Source organism: Hyperolius riggenbachi, chromosome 12 (assembly GCF_040937935.1).
Source record: "Hyperolius riggenbachi isolate aHypRig1 chromosome 12, aHypRig1.pri, whole genome shotgun sequence".
In the NCBI taxonomy this organism is placed as follows: Eukaryota; Metazoa; Chordata; class Amphibia; order Anura; family Hyperoliidae; genus Hyperolius; species Hyperolius riggenbachi.
The window spans coordinates 132,188,942-132,206,567 of NC_090657.1; the positions used below are offsets into that span (position 1 = coordinate 132,188,942).

The window sequence follows — 17,626 nt, forward strand, 5'->3', positions numbered from 1 at the left end:
ATGAGAGCTATACCTACACAGTCTATTCTATTGAGCTGAACTCCGCATCAGATAAAAATATTTGCAAGATGCTGCACACAAAGATGCTGTACACATGTAGTATCTGTATCTGCAAAAGATCAGTTTCTGCAAAATGCATTTATATTCTATGATATCTGCAGATCTCATAAACACCTTGTTTAACAGTCATCTGCAGATCAGACAATCATCTGCAGATCCAAAGATCCATCCTGGTGGATCTGATCTGCAGATGATTGTCCGTTAAACAAAGTGTGTATGAGATCTGCAGATATCATAGACTATTCATGCATTTTACAGGAACGGATCTTTTGCAGGAACTGATCTTTTGCAGATACCGATCTTTTGCATGTGTACAGCATCTTTGTGTGCAGCATCTTGCAAAGATTTCTATCTGATGGGGAGTTCAGCTCCATAGAAAAGACTGTGTAGAGTATGGCTCTCATACTACATTGAAGGGGGTAAAATTGGTCTGTGATCTTTCATTTTCCAAAGACTTTTATCTGATGTGTGTACCCACCTTTGGAGCTTGATAGCATTGTAATGAGTGAAATAAGTATTTGATCTCCTACCAAAAGATGACTTGGTACTTGGTGGCAAAATCCTTGATGGCAATCATCGAGGTCAGACATTTCTTATAGCAGCCAGGTTTGTACTCATCTCAGGAGGGATTTTCACCCACTCCTCTTTGCAGATCCTTTTCAAGTCAGTAAAGCTGGGCATATAATGGGAGATAATGCGCTGGAATCGAGCCAGCAGCTCGATGCCGGCGCGTCACCGCTCGTCCACGCGTGCGCGCTGAACGATTCCCGCTCTTCCCCGCGGGCGCTTCCTTATCAGTGCTTCGTTTTCTGCATTGTCTGCCCGCAGGGATCAAGCGCGGTATCGATCCGCCGCAGTGATCGAACACGTCGGCTATTATCAATCGAGCCATCAGCGGCTCGATTGATGAGAACTATCGTGCCGTGTATGCCCAGCATAAGGTGTCAAGGCTGATGTTTGCCATTGCCAACATAAAGTTTCATATCTGACAACAGATTGGATTAAAGGACAACTGAAGTGATAGGGTTATGGAGGCTGCCATATTTATCTCCTTTTAAGCAATACCAGTTGCCTGACAATCCTGCTGACCCTCTGCCTCTAATACTTTTGGCTATAGACTCTGAACAAGCATGCAGCAGATCAGGTGTTTCTGACATTTTCATTCATTTTGTTATGCAATAGCGATTTTTCATTTTCATTGCATTATCCCTCTTAAAATTGCTCCAGAAAGTGACTGCAATTTGCAATTTCCAGATCTAATCAATATAGTGGAAACTACTTCTAGTGATTTCTATGATAAAGTAGCAACCTTAGCGATTTAAAAATCACTAACGATTTGCGATTTTGCGATTCAGCTGTGCAGTGGAAAAAGGCCCGGCCGGATCCATACTATATATAAGCGCTTTTCTGAGCACTTTGTGATTGATAAGCGCTTTCTGATCGCTTTTTAAAATTTTTCTCCCATTCTCTTTCATTAAAATCTCGGTAAAAATTGCGTAAAATGGGGGGGGGGGGGCTCAGCCTTCCTGAGTCTAAGGGAGTAACAATTACTCAGCAGCCTGGCCATCTCAGTCTTTGTCAGGCTAGGTGCACACATAGCAGAAATGGTAACGTTTAGGAAAACGCTGCATTTTTGCCGCTAATGGAAGTGTATGGGCCGCAGGAAAAAACGCATATAAAAAAACGCATACGCGTTTCAAACCTGAATTTTTAAAAATGCAGATTTTGTTGCATAATATTCAGAAACACATCAAAAATGTACATAATGAAAGTCAATGGGAACACAATGGTATGCGCTTTTCATCCGTTTTTATACGTGTTTTTCCCCAAAATATTATTTTATGCTATATTTCCGCTTCCTGTTATCTTCCTAGTGATTTGCATAAATGGAAATATAAAAACGCATGAAAAAAGCATACAAAATGCGCCAGCTCGCTCCAGATATCCATGTACTTGACCCAGTAATCCAAGGGGTCCACAGGGGTGTCGGTGTCAAGCCCGCTGTAGGACCCCATGTAGTCGGCCACCATCCGCGTCAGGTGCTGGTTCTGGCTTTGATAGCTGGATGCTGCTGCAGGCACCTCCTCTGTAGGCAGCGGTACTGGCGTGGCGTAGTGTGCCTTTGTCAGAGACAGCAGGTTTGTTGGGCGCCTGCTGCTGCTGGATGCAGGCACCTGCTGCTGTGCTGACTGGACTGTGACAGCAGGGGGGTGGGAGTCTGGGGGAAGGCTTCCTCCAAGTGCCGAACCAGAATCTGCCGCAAGTCCCTCATTTGGCGCACAGGGTCTCCTCTTACAGGCAAGAACTGAGCCAGCTTCCCCTTCAGCCATGGGTCCAGCATCAGGGTGATCCAGATGTCCTCCCGAGCAAACATCTGCTTCACCCTTGGGTCTTTGCACAGGCACTGCAGCATGTGCGCTGCCATGGGGAAAAGGGCTGCCATCTCTGCTGACACATACTCCTCTTCATCACCACCAGTGCTGTCCTCCTCCTCTGACTCCTGAGCCTCCTCCTGCTCTTGCCACGTCTGCACCACTGCAGCTGCACTCCGCTGTGCCCCCTCCTCTTCAAGGTCAGGGACCTCCAACTCCTCCAAGTCCTCCGAGTCCTCAATCTCCTCCTCCTGCCGCACAGAGGTGGACTGTGAAGGTTGCTGCTGCTGCTCCTGCTGGATCAAGGTGGCCTCTCCCACTTCCAGCAGAGCATCGAGGGCCTTGTCCAGCATGCACACCATGGTCACCCACTCACACAGTGAATCATGGTCCCGGCTGACCATGTTGGTGGCCTCCAGGAAGGGTACCAGCACTAAGCACACCACCTGCATTTTTTCCTACTCAGCAGGGCGGATAATGTCCGGGAGATGGGTGGTGCCGGCAGGCCCGGCTCTAGACTTTTTGCCGCCTGAGGCAATCTTTAAAGAAATCGCCGCCCCCCCCCAAGCCGTGGGTGTGGGGGGCCGCCCGAGCTGGAGGGGATAGTGGGCAGGAAGGGGGTATTGGGCTTAGCGGCGAGGAGGGGGGGTCAGACGCCTCCCTCGCCTGGGTCCCCCGACCTCCACTCCCCTCTAGCTTTGAAAAGTTACGTTGCTGCCTGCAGCTGTTGTAAGAGGCAACAGTCGGGGATCACTCACCTCTTCCTCGTTCCAGCATGCGCTCCACTGACGTCACTTCCTGCAGCAGGTGCAGTGCTGGAAGGGATGGTCTTGTGTGCAAAGTAGTGCCGGCTGGGGATTGGCCAATCCGGAGCTGCACACTGCAGGAGCATACACATCTGGCTCCCCTCCTGCACAAACGAGTATGGGAGGAGCTGGGAGGACATGGCCCGTGCAAGCAGGCCGTTCAGCTGTAGGGATGATCGGCGCTAGCAAATTCCGTTCCGCCAGAAATCACGGATTCCATCAGTGTTAAATTCCGTCGCTATGAAAATTCCGCCGGATTTGTACGAAATTCCTCGGAATTACGGATTCCGTCGGAAAAATTGAAAAACATTGCTTAAGTAACCTTGTTTATCCTATATGGTAGCCGATAGTCCCTTTTAACTGTTCAATAAGTCCTTCTTTCCTTCCCTCCTCCCTTCCTCCACCTCCCGGATGGAGGACGGTCTCATCTTCCAGGGAATTGCAGTATTTCAGAAGCCAGCTTACATACTGTGGCTGAGAATTGAACCCAGGCTGGGCTGGGAATTGAACCCAGGTCTCAGTGTGTGGTAGGTAACTGACTTAACCACTATACCACCAACAACACTACATGCTGAAGCCAGCCTAGCATGTACCATTATGATCAATCCAAGAGAAAAATTAGCTTGCTTAAGGATTTGTAGCCAGGCATTGTCTTGCCTTTTGTGTTCAACAGTTGTCCGAAGAGAACCCCAGATAGCCAGGTAGATTCAGCTCTCTCTCTCTCTCTCTCTCTCTCTCTCTCTAGTAGGGATGGTCACCGCTTTCCGCGGAATTGTATTTTCCATAATTTTTAGGCGGAAATTGGTCAATCCATTCCGTTTGGTCAGAACGGAATTGCTTTTTCAATCAGGCGGAATTTTGAAATGCCTGTGAAATTCTGCCGGTATCCGTTGATGGTTTTAAGCTGAAAATTCAGTTCAATGGCATCAAGTCCTAGAGAGAGAGAGAGAGAGAGAGAGAGAGAGAGAGCTCATTGTTCTCTTGGGTATATCACAATGGTACATGCTAGGCTGGCTTCAGTATGTAGTGTTGTTGGTTGTATAGTGGCTAAGTCAGTTACCTACCACACTCTGAGACCTGGGTTCAATTCCCAGCTCAGCCTGGGTTCAATTCCCAGTCACGTTGAGTTGGCTTTTGACACGCTACAAATCCTTAAGCACGCTACTTTTTCTCTTGGATTGATCATAATGGTACATGCTAGGCTTGATTCAGCATGTAGTGTTGTTGGTGGTATAGTGGTTAAGTCAGTTACCTACCACACACTGAGACCTGGGTTCAATTTCCAGCCCAGCCTGGGTTCAGTAAGCTGGCTTTTAAAATACTACAATTCCCTGGAAGATGAGACCCTTCTCCCTCCGGGAGGAGAGTAGGAGAGAGGAGGAGAAAATAGATAGGTGAGGAAATACATTTTAATTCCGTAAAATTCAGCGGAATTAAAAAAAATTCCGCGGAATTCCGTTTTAGAGGTTTAGCAATTCCGTTCCGACCGCTGTAATTGGAATTGGCCCAAATACCGTCCGGAATCGCAGAATTAAGAATTCCGCAGAATCCAGCGAGCATCCCTATTCAGCTGGCGTATGCGACGGCTGCCGGGAGGCTGAGCCCTGACCACGAAGGACTCGCTCAGCAGGGTCTGGTGGTGGTGGTGGTGTTTTTGGCTTGCACGGGAAGCTGGGGATGAAGCATAAGAGACCCCTGAGGAGGACTGGCTGCCTAAACAGGCTTCAGTGTTGGCAGAAGTTGCAAAGTGGGTTATGGTGCTCTGACCACTGCAAGGGCCAGCGCCAGCTTCCTTCAGCCTCTTGAATTCGTCGTGCTCCGGTTTGTGTTTATTAGCCAGATGGTTGATGAAGCTGGAGGTGCCATAGTTGGAGGAGTTAGACCCTCTGCTCATCTGCACATGGCACACATTACAAGTCACAAACTTGCTTTCAAGTGAGGGCAGATAAAAAACTTCCATATTGGGGATTGCAATTTGCCCTGCTCCTTACGTCGCCTAGAATGGGATGCTGCTGCAGATTTTCTCCCAGTGGTGGTTGGGGCCTGGGGTTGAGTGGTGAGGCTGGTGGTAGTAGTGGTAGATGGAGCAGCAGGCTGTGGGTCACGCATTCCATGCCCACTGCTGCTCCTGCCAATCCCTGCAATGCTGATCTTCCGGGCCAGACCCACTGAATCATCTTCTTTTTCAGAGTCAGAGCTGACATCCCCCTCCTGTGTATGGTAGTCCGGGTTCTTCACCTTGTCATCAACATCAAACTCCCTCTCCTCGAACAACTGCTGCCGGGATGATGAGCCCGCCCCAAACTCCTCTTCTGCTGACACATCATGGATGATGGACTCCCCCAACAATTACTGTCACCATCTCAGACTCTTCCACAAAGCCCATTGCGTCCAGAATGTGTTTTGTAGGGCTGGTGGTGGCCTGCTCGTCATCCACCATCAGCTACATGACAGGCGCAGCATCTTTCTCCTCCAATTTGCGCCGCTCACCCTGCTTCAAAATGGCTGTTACACGCTGCTGCGTCTCTGCAGCGTGACTCCCCCTAACAGCTGGATGGCCAGTGGGTAGCGGCGGAATGGAGACTGATGCGGCAGAACTGCTGACAGAGGCAGCAATGTTGCTCCCTCTCATCTTGGCTTTGCTGACCTTCCCCCGGCTGCCAGTGCCAGACATAGTACAAGTTATATGTGATGTCACAGATGATGTGGGGTACTTGTCCTTTATTAATATGGGGCATGGACTGTGAATCAGCACGGAGTGACAGACAGCAGAGTAGAACACACACTGACACTGCTCACTGCTCAGTCAGCAGCACAGCAGCACTAAAATAATCGGTAGTAGCTAACACAGTACTACTGACTCTCTCGAACAACTAATAGTACTGCAGCCAGTAACTACACAATAACACAGTAATCCTACCTACCTATACTGTACCTACTAGCTAGCTAAGGCTAATAGCAGGCCAGCCAGCCAGCAGCAGAAGGCCTGGACTATGCAGCACCCACAGACACAGACACAGGACCCAGTAGCAGCTGCTAAAGCTCAAAGTCTGACTGACTGACACTAATGCTGGATACACACCATGCGTTTCCGCGTTCGATGCGTCAGTCGATACGCATTGATTCGATTATTTCCGACATGTCCGATTCAAGCTTCGATGGATCGTTAGGTCGATCTGCCATACTTTACATGGCAATCAACCTAAAAATCATCGAAATGTGTTCGGAAATGCTCGGAAATAATCGAATCGACGCGTATAGACGGACACATTCGACACGTAAACGCATGGTGTGTATCCAGCATAACAAATTACACAGGCTAGCTAACTACAACACAATATAACAGTAGTGTAGTGAAGGTGTTTATGTGTAAAAATGCTGGGTTTCACAGTGTGATAGTGCACTTGCTTAGCCAAACACACTGGAGCTGTCTCTCAGTGGTGGTCACAAAGCAAGGACGAGATTCTCATCGTGGCCCCCATCCTTATATACTGGAGGGACTGGCCAAGGTTCCCCTCTGTGATTGGTTGCTTGGGCTTAGGCTGGGAGCCCTCTGATTGGCTCAATGACGTCATGGACGTCATCTCCATGGTAACAGTACCCGGATGCGGATATCCGGGTATGCGACCAAATATCCGCAGGTTGCTATACGGATTTGGGCCCAGGTATCCGGAATCCGAATCCGGTCGTATAGCTGAAAAAGTTCGGATATCTGGGTTATCCGGATATCCAGAATCCGATGAGCAGCCCTGTTACTGGCACCTCTTTCCTATTGTGCTGTGACATCGCCCTTAAATGCAGTGTAAAGCACATTTACCAGCTTGTTGTGCAAGTTCTGCATCCTTTCTGCCTTCTGGTAATTTGGTAACATCTCCGCCACTTTGTGCTTATTCCCAGGGTCTAGTACCGTTGCCACCCAGTACAGTTTTTTTCTCCTTGAGTTTTTTTCATACGGGGGTCCTTCAACAGGCTGGACAACATGAAAGACCCCACCTGCACAAGGTTGGATGCTGACCTAGTCGTCATCTCCTCTGTCTCTTCCTCACTGATGTTAGGGAAGTTCTCCTCCTCCCTTCAGTCACGAACAATACCATGGGTCCCCGAAAGGTGAGAAGCACAAGCCCCCTGCATTGCCTGCTGCGGTTGTACTTTCATCTCCTCCTCAAAGCCACCTTCTTCCTCTGACTCCTCTTCACCAGACTCCTTCTCCTCCCTCCTCCTCTGTGCTGCTGCAGGTGTTGACAACAAATTTGGTTCTGGTGGTGATGGTTCCCACAACTCTTCCTCTTCCCGTTCACCCTCCTCTACAGCTTGATCCACCACTCTTTGCTCCAAGTAGAAAATACCCAGCTCCCCAAAGCCTGCCTTAGCACCGTAGCTGTACAGATACTAGTTGATGGCTTTCTCCTGTTGTAGCAGGCGGTCAAACAGGAGAAGCGTTGAATTCCAGCGAGTCGGGCTATCACAAATCAAGTGCCTCATTGGCAAGTTATTTTTCCACTGAATATCGGAGAAGCATGCCATGGCCGTGTAGGAACACCTGAAATGCCCACACACCTTCCTGGACTGCTTCAGGACCTCCTGTAAGCATGGGAACTTACACAGAAATCATTGGATTATAAGATTCAACACGTGCCATTCAGGGCACATGTGTCAACCTGCCCAAACTCAAAGCCGACAAGAGATTCTGTTGTCACACGCCACGTTGCCGATGTCCAGTTGGTGCGGGGTCATCCACTGATCCACCTGTTTGTTCAGAGCGGCCAGGAGTGCTGGTCCGGTGTGACTCTCGGCTTTGAGGCAAGACATGTCCAAGATGGCATGACACTATCATACCTGGCATGCGGAATAGGCCCTGGGAAGCTGAAGGTGTGCAGTTTGAGAGGAGAGTGCAACAGTAGAGTAGGATTCAGCCGAAGAGGAGGACGACAGCGAAGAGGATGTAGGAGGAGAAGGAAAGGTGGAGGCAGCAAGCCTGCCTGTAAGCCGTGGGGGTGTTACCAAGTCCACTGCACAGCCACGTACTCCATGCTTGCCAGCGGTCAGCAGGTTTACCCAATGTGCCGTATAAGTAATATACCTGCCCTGACCGTGCTTTGCAGACCAGGCATCCGTGGTCAGATGGACCCTTGACCCAACACTGTGTGCCAGAGATGACACCACTTGCCTTTCAACATCACCAGCCGGTATGGTAACAGCTGTCGAGATAACAGTTCTGCCAAGCCAGCTGTCAGACGCCGGGCAAGGGGGTGACTGGCAGACATTGGCTTCTTCCGCTTAAATATTTCCTTAACGGACACCTAGCTGTGGGCAGAGGAGCAGGAACTGGACAAGGTGAGAGGCGGAGTGGAGGAGGGTGGCTGTGAAGGTACAAGGGCAGCAGAGGATAAAGCGGCTGAAGATGCTGGACCAGGAGAAGGAAGAAGAGGCAGAGGTTGGCTTTGCATTTGTGTCTTGCTTTTACTTATGTGCTCATTCCATTGGTGTTTGTGATAGGAGATTAAGTGCCTTCTTAAGGCAGTTGTCCCTAGGTCGGTGTTGCTTTTTCCATGACTCAGTTTTCGGTGGCAGATATTACAGATGGTATTGTTGTAATCTGAGGCAGAGACACACAAAAAGCCACACTGGTGAGCTCTGGGATAATGGCATTCTGGTGGTGGCGGCAGCTGACGTTGAAGGGCGTGTTGGCTGGCTGACCCTGGGTGGCGATACATGCTGTCGGACAGTGCCATGAGCGGTTCGCGATGAGCTACCCCTGCTGCTTACAGCAACTCGTCTCCTCCTCCTCTCTGTCTCCATCTCTCAACTGTCCCCCTGTTCATCTTGTCTTTCGAGCACCCACGTGGCATCCATGCCCACATCATCATCATCCATCATCCATCATCATCATCATCCATAGCTTCACTGCCTCCCCCCACCTGTCACCCTCACCCATGCTGGCACCCAATGCACCCATGGGTGCCAGCATGGGTGAGGGTGACAGGTGTGAGAGAGGCATGGAGGGCAGCGGCAGCCAGCGCTAATGCGACTGATGCACTCTCAGCTATACTTTTTATACTTTAAATTTTGGCTCCAAGGCTCCCCATTGGTTCCTTATCGACCAATGGGGATCCTCCTGATCCCCATTGGTCTGTTAAGGAACCAATGGGGACCATTGGAACTAAAATTTAAAGATGCTTTTTGCTCTAAGCTATACTTAGTATAGCTGAGAGCAGTTCGGCAGAGGCGGCGTGTGTGGCGTCGGGGCGACGGAGATCTTCAATCAAGATGTAACAGAAGGTCGCAAGATAGAGGATACTGTCGTGGGACCTGATTGGCGTGGGATTTTTTTCTTAAAGGTACAGGTAAGTATTTCTGAAGATCGCAAGACAGAGGATACTGTCGTCGTGGGACATAACAGATTATAGCGCAGGACCTTTTCCGAGGATAATGGCGTGGGATTTTTTTTCTTAAAGGTACAGGTAAGTATTTCTGAAGATCGCAAGATGGAGGATACTGTCGTGGGACCTAATTGGCTTCAGATTTTTTTCTTAAAGGTTCAGGTAAGTATTTCTGGTTAATTTAGAACATTAAAGGACTTTTCTCGTTGTTGCGTTTTTATTTCATTTAACCCTTTATGGAAATGGGTAAGGGGTGCACCCCTATACTCATTTATCCTGGGAGGGGGGCAGGCATCTGGGTTCCCCTTCTTAAAGGGGACCTTCAGATGCCACCATGAAACCCCCCCCAGAGAGTAGTCGCCCCCACCTCCTCCTGGGGCACCGGAGGTGGGGAAGAGCCCCTTGTCCATGGATTGGACAAGGGATCCGGGGGGAGGGGAAGGCTTGGCCGCCCCTCCCCTCCGAAGCCCCCCATACCATGGACCATGCGGGCTGGTATAGCTCAGGGTGCGAAGCCCCAGTTGGCCGGGGCTCCGCATTCTGGCTATCCCAGTCTGCATGGGGGGGGGACAAGGCGTTACAGAGGCTCGGGAGGGGGGACCCCACGTCATTTTTTTCAAAACATTTCCCACACTCTGAACATATCCCAAAAATTTAAATTTAAAAAAAAAAATTCAATTTTTTTTAAATAATGTTTCCCAGTATCTTTTTAACATATCCTGCTAATTTGGTGTTGCTAGGATTTAAGGGGACTTTGCTATTAACTGCTAAAGTCGGCGGGAATTGTTTCCGCCACGGAAATGTCATTACGCGATTTAAATAGATACATTTTCCTCTTTGAAGATTTTAAAATCGATTTTCTCAAAAACTATAAGGTCTTTTTGAAAAAAAAATGTTTCCTCTTGTTCACAATTTTCTTCTTAACATTCCTTGCAAATTTGGTGTTTTTAACTTTCAAGGGGGCTTTGCTATTAAACATTAAAGCCGGCGGGCAGATAGCAAGGGTTAAAACAAAAAATATCGTTTGGGAGCAATACAAATATAAATATAAACGATAAATTTCGTTTTTAAAGCCGGCGCCGTTTTTTAGCTGTCAAAAACGAAAAATAACTAGCGATAGTGGTTCTCTATGGGGCGCCGTTTTTTAACTACGATAACTGGCGCCATTTTTAACGGACCCCCAAAGTTTAGCCCAATGACGAGGTATAGGGGGCGGGTCAAACGCGCTATTTGTTCGCTACCCGCCGTGGATGTGAACAGCTGATCTGTCGCTGGGAACTGTCTGTCGGTGAACTGCTCGGGCCATCTCTATTTACTATTTGTAGCTGCAGTTTGCATAGCGAGCTGCCCAAATGCCCGATATTTTAATGGGTGCTCCTATGGTATTTGTCGCCATAGAGATTATTGTTAATTGCCACGATTAGCAGCTATTACTGACAGACACTGCCATAGACACAAATGTTAACTGCTGTGAATGTTGGCTATCACCAGCAAAATTTTACCCAGTCATAGCTGCTAATCGGCAGTAGTATTTACATTAGTCTCTTTTTACCTGATTCACAAAATTTTATCACAATTTTTTCTGGAGCCCTTGATTCTTATTTTCAATTTAAGGGCTTTAATTCTTAAGGGGGTTTCTCACCAAAAATAGCTAAATAAATTACAATCCTGATTTTTCAGCACTTCTGCTTTTGCAAATATTACAGCGTGAATGCTCCTTTAGGTAGCCACTGCTGTATAGTCTTGACGGAGTATAGGCTGGGTCCAAAAATAATGTTTGACATTAATCTTTGCAAGGTACAAAGCCAAACTGAAAGCAAAGCAATGCATTTTTTTTTTGTTTTAAAAAAATCCCTTTACCTCCCTATGTATGACACAGCGAAAGCTGCAGCAAGCTGAATTTTGTTTTTTAGTTTTAATTTCCATATGTGTCATCAACATGAAAATGAATATGACAGAAATTACTGTATGTAGCATCACATAAGAAGCTTTGAACAGCTGTCTGTTACTGGTGGTTATTATTCTTAATATAATTTTCCTGCTATCTACTTATTATATATTCTAAATATTAAAGAAGAACTCTATCAAGTGTGATTGGATGGGGAACTGTAAACAGCTTGAAATTGTTTTATCTTTAAAAAGTTACCGGCTACAAAACTTTTAATTTCCATCAAACTCCCAATCTAGCTAGCAGTGCAATTTGTTGTGTAGTTGAGGCTATAAGATAAGTAGAAGACTGCTTGATTACGGTAATATATTGAAGAGTAATACAATCAAATGCCTTGAATCTGCCTGGAAGGAATAACAAACTGTTAGGGCCCATTTTCACTATAAACAAATTCACAACACTTCCCCTTTTGTGAGCTGTACGGGAAATCACTGCCTATCTTTTTAGTGGCTTGCTGTACAGATTGCTCTTTGGTGCAAATCTGGAAAGCATGCTATAGATTTGAATCACTAAAACATGCATGCATGGCACAGCTTAGAGAATTGTGCTGAGAATCGGAAATGGCCGTGGCTCTAGTGGAATTAAGCCCATAACACAGTAAATTGTGTAAAAAGGCATTAGTTGAAAAGGGCGCCTGAGCTAACTGTGTGAAAAGGATCCCTCCATAGACTTCAATGTCATTTGCTGCAAATCTGAACTATAAGGTGGTGAAAAGGGTGGCCAAGAATTTTTTTTTTTTTAGAAGAAAATGGGAAATCATTCGAGCGTGGCGCTTGCACAACGGACTATAAACAGTACCTGTGCTGTCCATTAATTTAAGCGATGAGTATCTCAGCCATCGTTTAACACTAGAAGAGAACCATGTGACCTTGCCTTTATTGACTCCCTTTAGCACTTGTTTCCATTCCCTATCATTTTTAGACTGTGAAGACATTTGGGCAATCCACTAGTGTTTCCTGTATTGCTTTATTTATCATGCATTGTGTTGTTCAGCTATGCTATGCTAATTTGTAAGTAAATGCTACTTATATTTACTTCTACCTGTACAGCACTATAGCAGATAATTTTGTTATAAAATAACTAGTAGTAATACTTTTTTTTTTAACATAACGCTTTATTTTTTACACTATGCCCTTTTTTTATTGGTCTGGAAAACCTGGGATCTTCTAGAATGGGGGAAAAAAGCACAGAATAGACCAGGAGCCCTTTATGGTGTAGTATGTTATGCAAATGGTATACATAAGACCAATAAGTGGTATTCACAAAACCAGATTGTGGAATGGCAGCCATGGTATTTAAGCTTTGGGTTTGATGTGTATATAATCATTAAACGGTTAGGGTTCTCTCCAGCAATAGTGTAGATAGGGTCACCAAAGGGGAAGACCATTAGCGGCCCGAACTGATAAGCACCTCTGTAGGGGGTCGTAATGTAACCTGAGAGGGAGGAATGTGCCCCACAAAATATAAAACACATTTAAAATAGATTAAAGGGTAGTAGGAACTTACTTCAGGATTACACCGTTTAGGGTAAAATGAGACAGTGTATTTGTAAAAAAAAAAAAAAAAACACCAGACAACAGGTTTCATAGGAGCCGACCCGCATCCTCAGGACAGTAAATGGTGTCCTACTGGCACTTCAAGCCATGCCATACTAACCCTAAGACCCCCTTTTATTTATTTATTTTTTTTTACAGATAAAATACCTCTTTTCTACTTAACTACCTAAAGACCGTTCCATGCCCATGGGCAGCAGCCCCAGGACCGCCTAACGCCAATTGGCGTCAAGTCCTGGGGCTGCAGTTTGCAGGAGATCGCGCGCATGCTGCAATTGCCGCTCAGGAGACTGTTAGACGACATAACCGCTGTCTATTTACATGTACAGCGCTGTGATCTACAGCAGTGCTGTACTGGGGACAGTCGTGTAACATGGCTGTCCCCCTGGTGTACTTGAGAGCGATCGGCTCTCATAGGCAGAAGCCTATGACAGCCGATCACCATGATTGGCCAGCGGGACTGAGGAAGGGGTTTGGAAGAAAAAAAAAAAGTGTCAAAAATAATAAAAAATAAAAAAATAAATATTTATTGAAAAATAAACAAACACTGTGGGTACGATCAGACCCCACCAACAGAGAGCTCTGTTGGTGGGGAGAAAAGGGGGGGGGGTTTCCCGCGTGTGCTGTGTTGTGCGGCCCTGCAGCTTGGTCTTAAAGCTGCAGTGGCCATTTTACTAAAAAAAGGCCTGGTCTTTAGGGGGGTTTACCACTGTGGCCCTCAAGTGGTTAAACTGCGTCATCCTGAGTTAAGTGCTTCTTACCTTTAAGGCTCCCTGCACACTGCAAATCCGATTTGCGATTCCGATTTGCAATTCCGATTTTCCCTGAATGCTATCAAAATAAAAATGCAGAAATAAACGCAGCATGCAGTAACGATTAAAAATAGGAATCGCATGTAAAAAATAAAAAAATTGGGATCGGAATCACATGCAGTGTGCAGGGAGTGGAATCAGAATCGCAAATCAGATTTTCAGTGTGCAGAGAGCATTAAACAGTTTTTAAGCATTTTATACATTTTGGTGTGCCTCCCTTCTACTCTAAAGTATACAATTAACAAATGTAACAGAAATTCAATATAATATTAATGGGATAGAAAAGTAGTAATTGTACTAACCTTTACTACATGTCTCTAAGGCCAGGGCCACAGAGCAATGCAGAGCTATATATGTCAGAATCATTTCCTCCTTAGTTCTAGCCATAGTTGTCTTTGAGGTGGTTGTTGTCACTCACGTCTACTACAGTATTGTGAAGTACACAACCCATATACTGTTCATAATACCTCCCACACCTCTGCATTTCCCTGAAACCTTTTTTTGCACACTTGTATGTTTTTGTTTTTTTTATTTCATTGAACATGAATTGTAATATTGTTTGCACTTTATCAGTTTTCAGTCATTGTCAGTTGTCAATATATATGTTTGCAACAGGTGATGCATTTGTATGTCATTTCTTTCTCGACTTTGGTCATATACTGTAAATCATGCAATTGAAGGCAATTGCACATGTTGGTCAGATGGTGCAGCACACAATCTGGGTTAATCATAGTGGTGAGTGTAAAAACTCGTAATTTACAGATTTCCTTAACCTCCTTAGCGGTAATCCCAAGTCAGGCTTGGGACAGAAATCCGCAGCTCAGAGTGTTAATCTTGAGCCTGAGTGAGATACAGTGGGTTGCAAAAGTATTCGGCCCCCTTGAAGTTTTCCACATTTTGTCACATTACTGCCAAAAACATGCATCAATTTTATTGGAATTCCACGTGAAAGACGTGGAAGACGCCCAGACGGTCAGTGTGTGCGTCCATTTGCATCTTGGTCTGGCGTTGTGTAACGATCGGTGTAACACAGAGAGGGTCTGATTACCGGTGATCTGCAGTATCACCGAGAATGCAGAATATACCCGCTTATTGATGATCTGCAGTATCACCGATAATCAGATATATCTACTAACCTCTGGACACCTGAGAGAGAAGTGAGTGATTGGGTGTAACAGTAACACTTGTGGACTGTACCTAAGGAGTAGGTACAGAGGCAGTAAGGAATACTGCACAGACGTATGCTCCTTCCGTAAGCCTAGACTCTCCCGGTGGAGGAGCTAAGCAGAATGTGGGAAGGATAGAGCGTGAGTGACACTGAGTGGGTGTCACTAACAGATCTGGGAACTGCCTCTAAGACTGGGTCCACACTAGACCCAGTTGCAGGATGGATGCTGCAGTCCGTGCTCAGGGGAACTCCCACGGACCGCAAACGGATCCGTTTTACCAAAAAGTGCATCCGTTTTGCATCCATTTCCGGTCCGTTTTTAACCCCAAAAAACGGACAGAAAACGTTTCTATGCTTTTCAATGGAATTTAGGCCAAAAGGGAGGAGTTTTTGGGACAATAATCAATCAATTTGAATGGTAAGATTCAATGGGCAGGACATGGGTGTGATCAATTCAGTGGGCAGGACATGGGTGTGGTTAATGTTTTCCAAAAAAGGTTAATTAACCTTTTTTGAGCATGGGGAATGTAGTTGAGGTGGCTGTGGGAGTGGATTTGGAACAATAGCCGGGAAGTGGGAGTGGTTTTTCTGTAAAGAAAGTAGATTAGCACCATGTAAGGATATTTTTAATGTACAGGGGAGTGTTTTGGGAGTGGCTTTGATGTCTATTGTGTGAAACATCTGTTTTCAGCACATTCCAGCAGGAGAGCACTCCAGCCACTCCAGCACTGCTGCCCAGCCAAGGCCATGGACCCCATTGTCTTTATGTACTGGCTTAACCTAGCCTGGCTGGGTGTCCTGCTGTACTATGCCGGAAACCTCCTGGAGTCAAGTCGGAGACGGTGGTGGGTGCATCCCCTGTTACAAGAGAGGGAGAGGAAAGGGCAGTTCTCTCAGCTCTACAGAGACCTCAGACGACACCCACCAAAGTTCTTCAACTACTGCCGGATGTCTGTGAGTGTGTAAGTACACTTGATTACCAATTTTACCTATACTTTACCTTGTCCTGTTCCCATATTTGTCACATTGCTAATGGTGATATCCCTTCCTTTTTGAAGCTTTGATAAACTTCTGGAGATGTTGAGGCCCCATCTTCAGAAGAAAGACACCAGGTTGCGGAAGTCCATCACCCCAGAGGAACAACTTCTGATCACCTTGCGGTATGTAATGTCTGCTTTACCTATACCACTTTTCATTTGTATTGATGAGGAGACAATTTTGTAAACAAACAAAAACTTTATTTTTTTTTGAGTTTTTATTGAAAAACTACCAACATGGTAGGTTATAAAGTTCTCCTTCCAACCTGGAAGAGGCAGGTTTAGAAAATGTACTTGCTGTTCAGGCATTCAAGTCTTTACATTTTGTGTCTTTGTTTTCCCCTTGCCCCCAGAGCACATGTCTTGCACATTACCGGGGTCAGCCCAGCTTGGACAATAGACAATTGTCTTTGCTATCTGCTGCTGTTCAGGGAAAAAGATTAGCTCTATTGACCAAGGGGGTGTGGGACATTGGCCATGTTTGAAATGTAAACAATCTTGCTCACAAGGTGGATCCCACACACTGCCTGCCTCAGTAGATTGAGCTACCTGCCATTGAAGGCCTAGGATCATCATCATCCCTTTGTCGTGTTGATGGAAAGCTACGTTGGGCATGTGTTGATCACAAGGCCTTCAAAGGCAGGTAGCAAATCTATTGACCCAGGGGGTGTGGGACATTGGCCATGAGCAGCAAACATCTGTAGTGCAAAGTAATTTAAGTGCAGTACCTAGAACACATCTTAAAATTTCTATAAAATGTAAACAATGTTGCTCACAAGGTGGATCCCACACACTGCCTGCCTCAGTAGATTGAGCTTCCTGCCATTGAAGGCCTAGGATCATCATCATCCCTTTGTCGTGTTGATGGAAAGCTACGTTGGTATGTGTTGATCACAAGGCCTTCAAAGGCAGGTAGCAAATCTATTGACCCAGGGGGTGTGGGACATTGGCCATGAGCAGCAAACCTCTATAGTGCAAAGTAATTTAAGTGCAGTACCTAGAACACATCTTAAAATTTCTATAACATGTAAACAATGTTGCTCACAAGGTGGATCCCACACACTGCCTGCCTCAGTAGATTGAGCTACCTGCCATTGAAGGCCTAGGATCATCATCATCCCTTTGTCGTGTTGATGGAAAGCTACGTTGGGTATGTGTTGATCACAAGGCCTTCAAAGGCAGGTAGCAAATCTATTGACCCAGGGGGTGTGGGACATTGGCCATGAGCAGCAAATCCTACTTTTTAGGATCTTGTTCAGGGAAAAAAGAGTAGTTTCCACCTATTTGCTGGGAAGACGTATTAGGGGGGCTGGGTTGCATGCCGCCACCTAGCTGAGTATAAACGGGACGTTCATCTGCTTGAGAGGGAGGGAAGGAAGGGCCTTGCTGATAACTCTGGTATGACTGAGAGGGAGATGGACCCTGGTATGGCTGAGTGTGAGAAGGTTGCCATGCGCTAGGTGGCCTACTTGGTGCAGGTGAGGATTCAA

At 46.3% G+C, this 17,626-nt stretch overlaps 1 protein-coding gene across 1 annotated transcript in view; it reads right to left on the minus strand.

Moving 5' to 3' along the window:
• The window catches only part of LOC137541104 (uncharacterized), a 114,894-nt gene extending 100,559 nt beyond the window's left edge, over positions 1–14,335 (minus strand). The window contains exon 1 of the mRNA XM_068262247.1: positions 14,234–14,335. Within this exon, the coding sequence (XP_068118348.1) occupies positions 14,234–14,318 (85 nt within the window). The 5' untranslated portion in view covers positions 14,319–14,335. The remainder of the gene's footprint in view (positions 1–14,233) is intronic.
• Between the last annotated feature and the right edge of the window lie 3,291 nt (positions 14,336–17,626).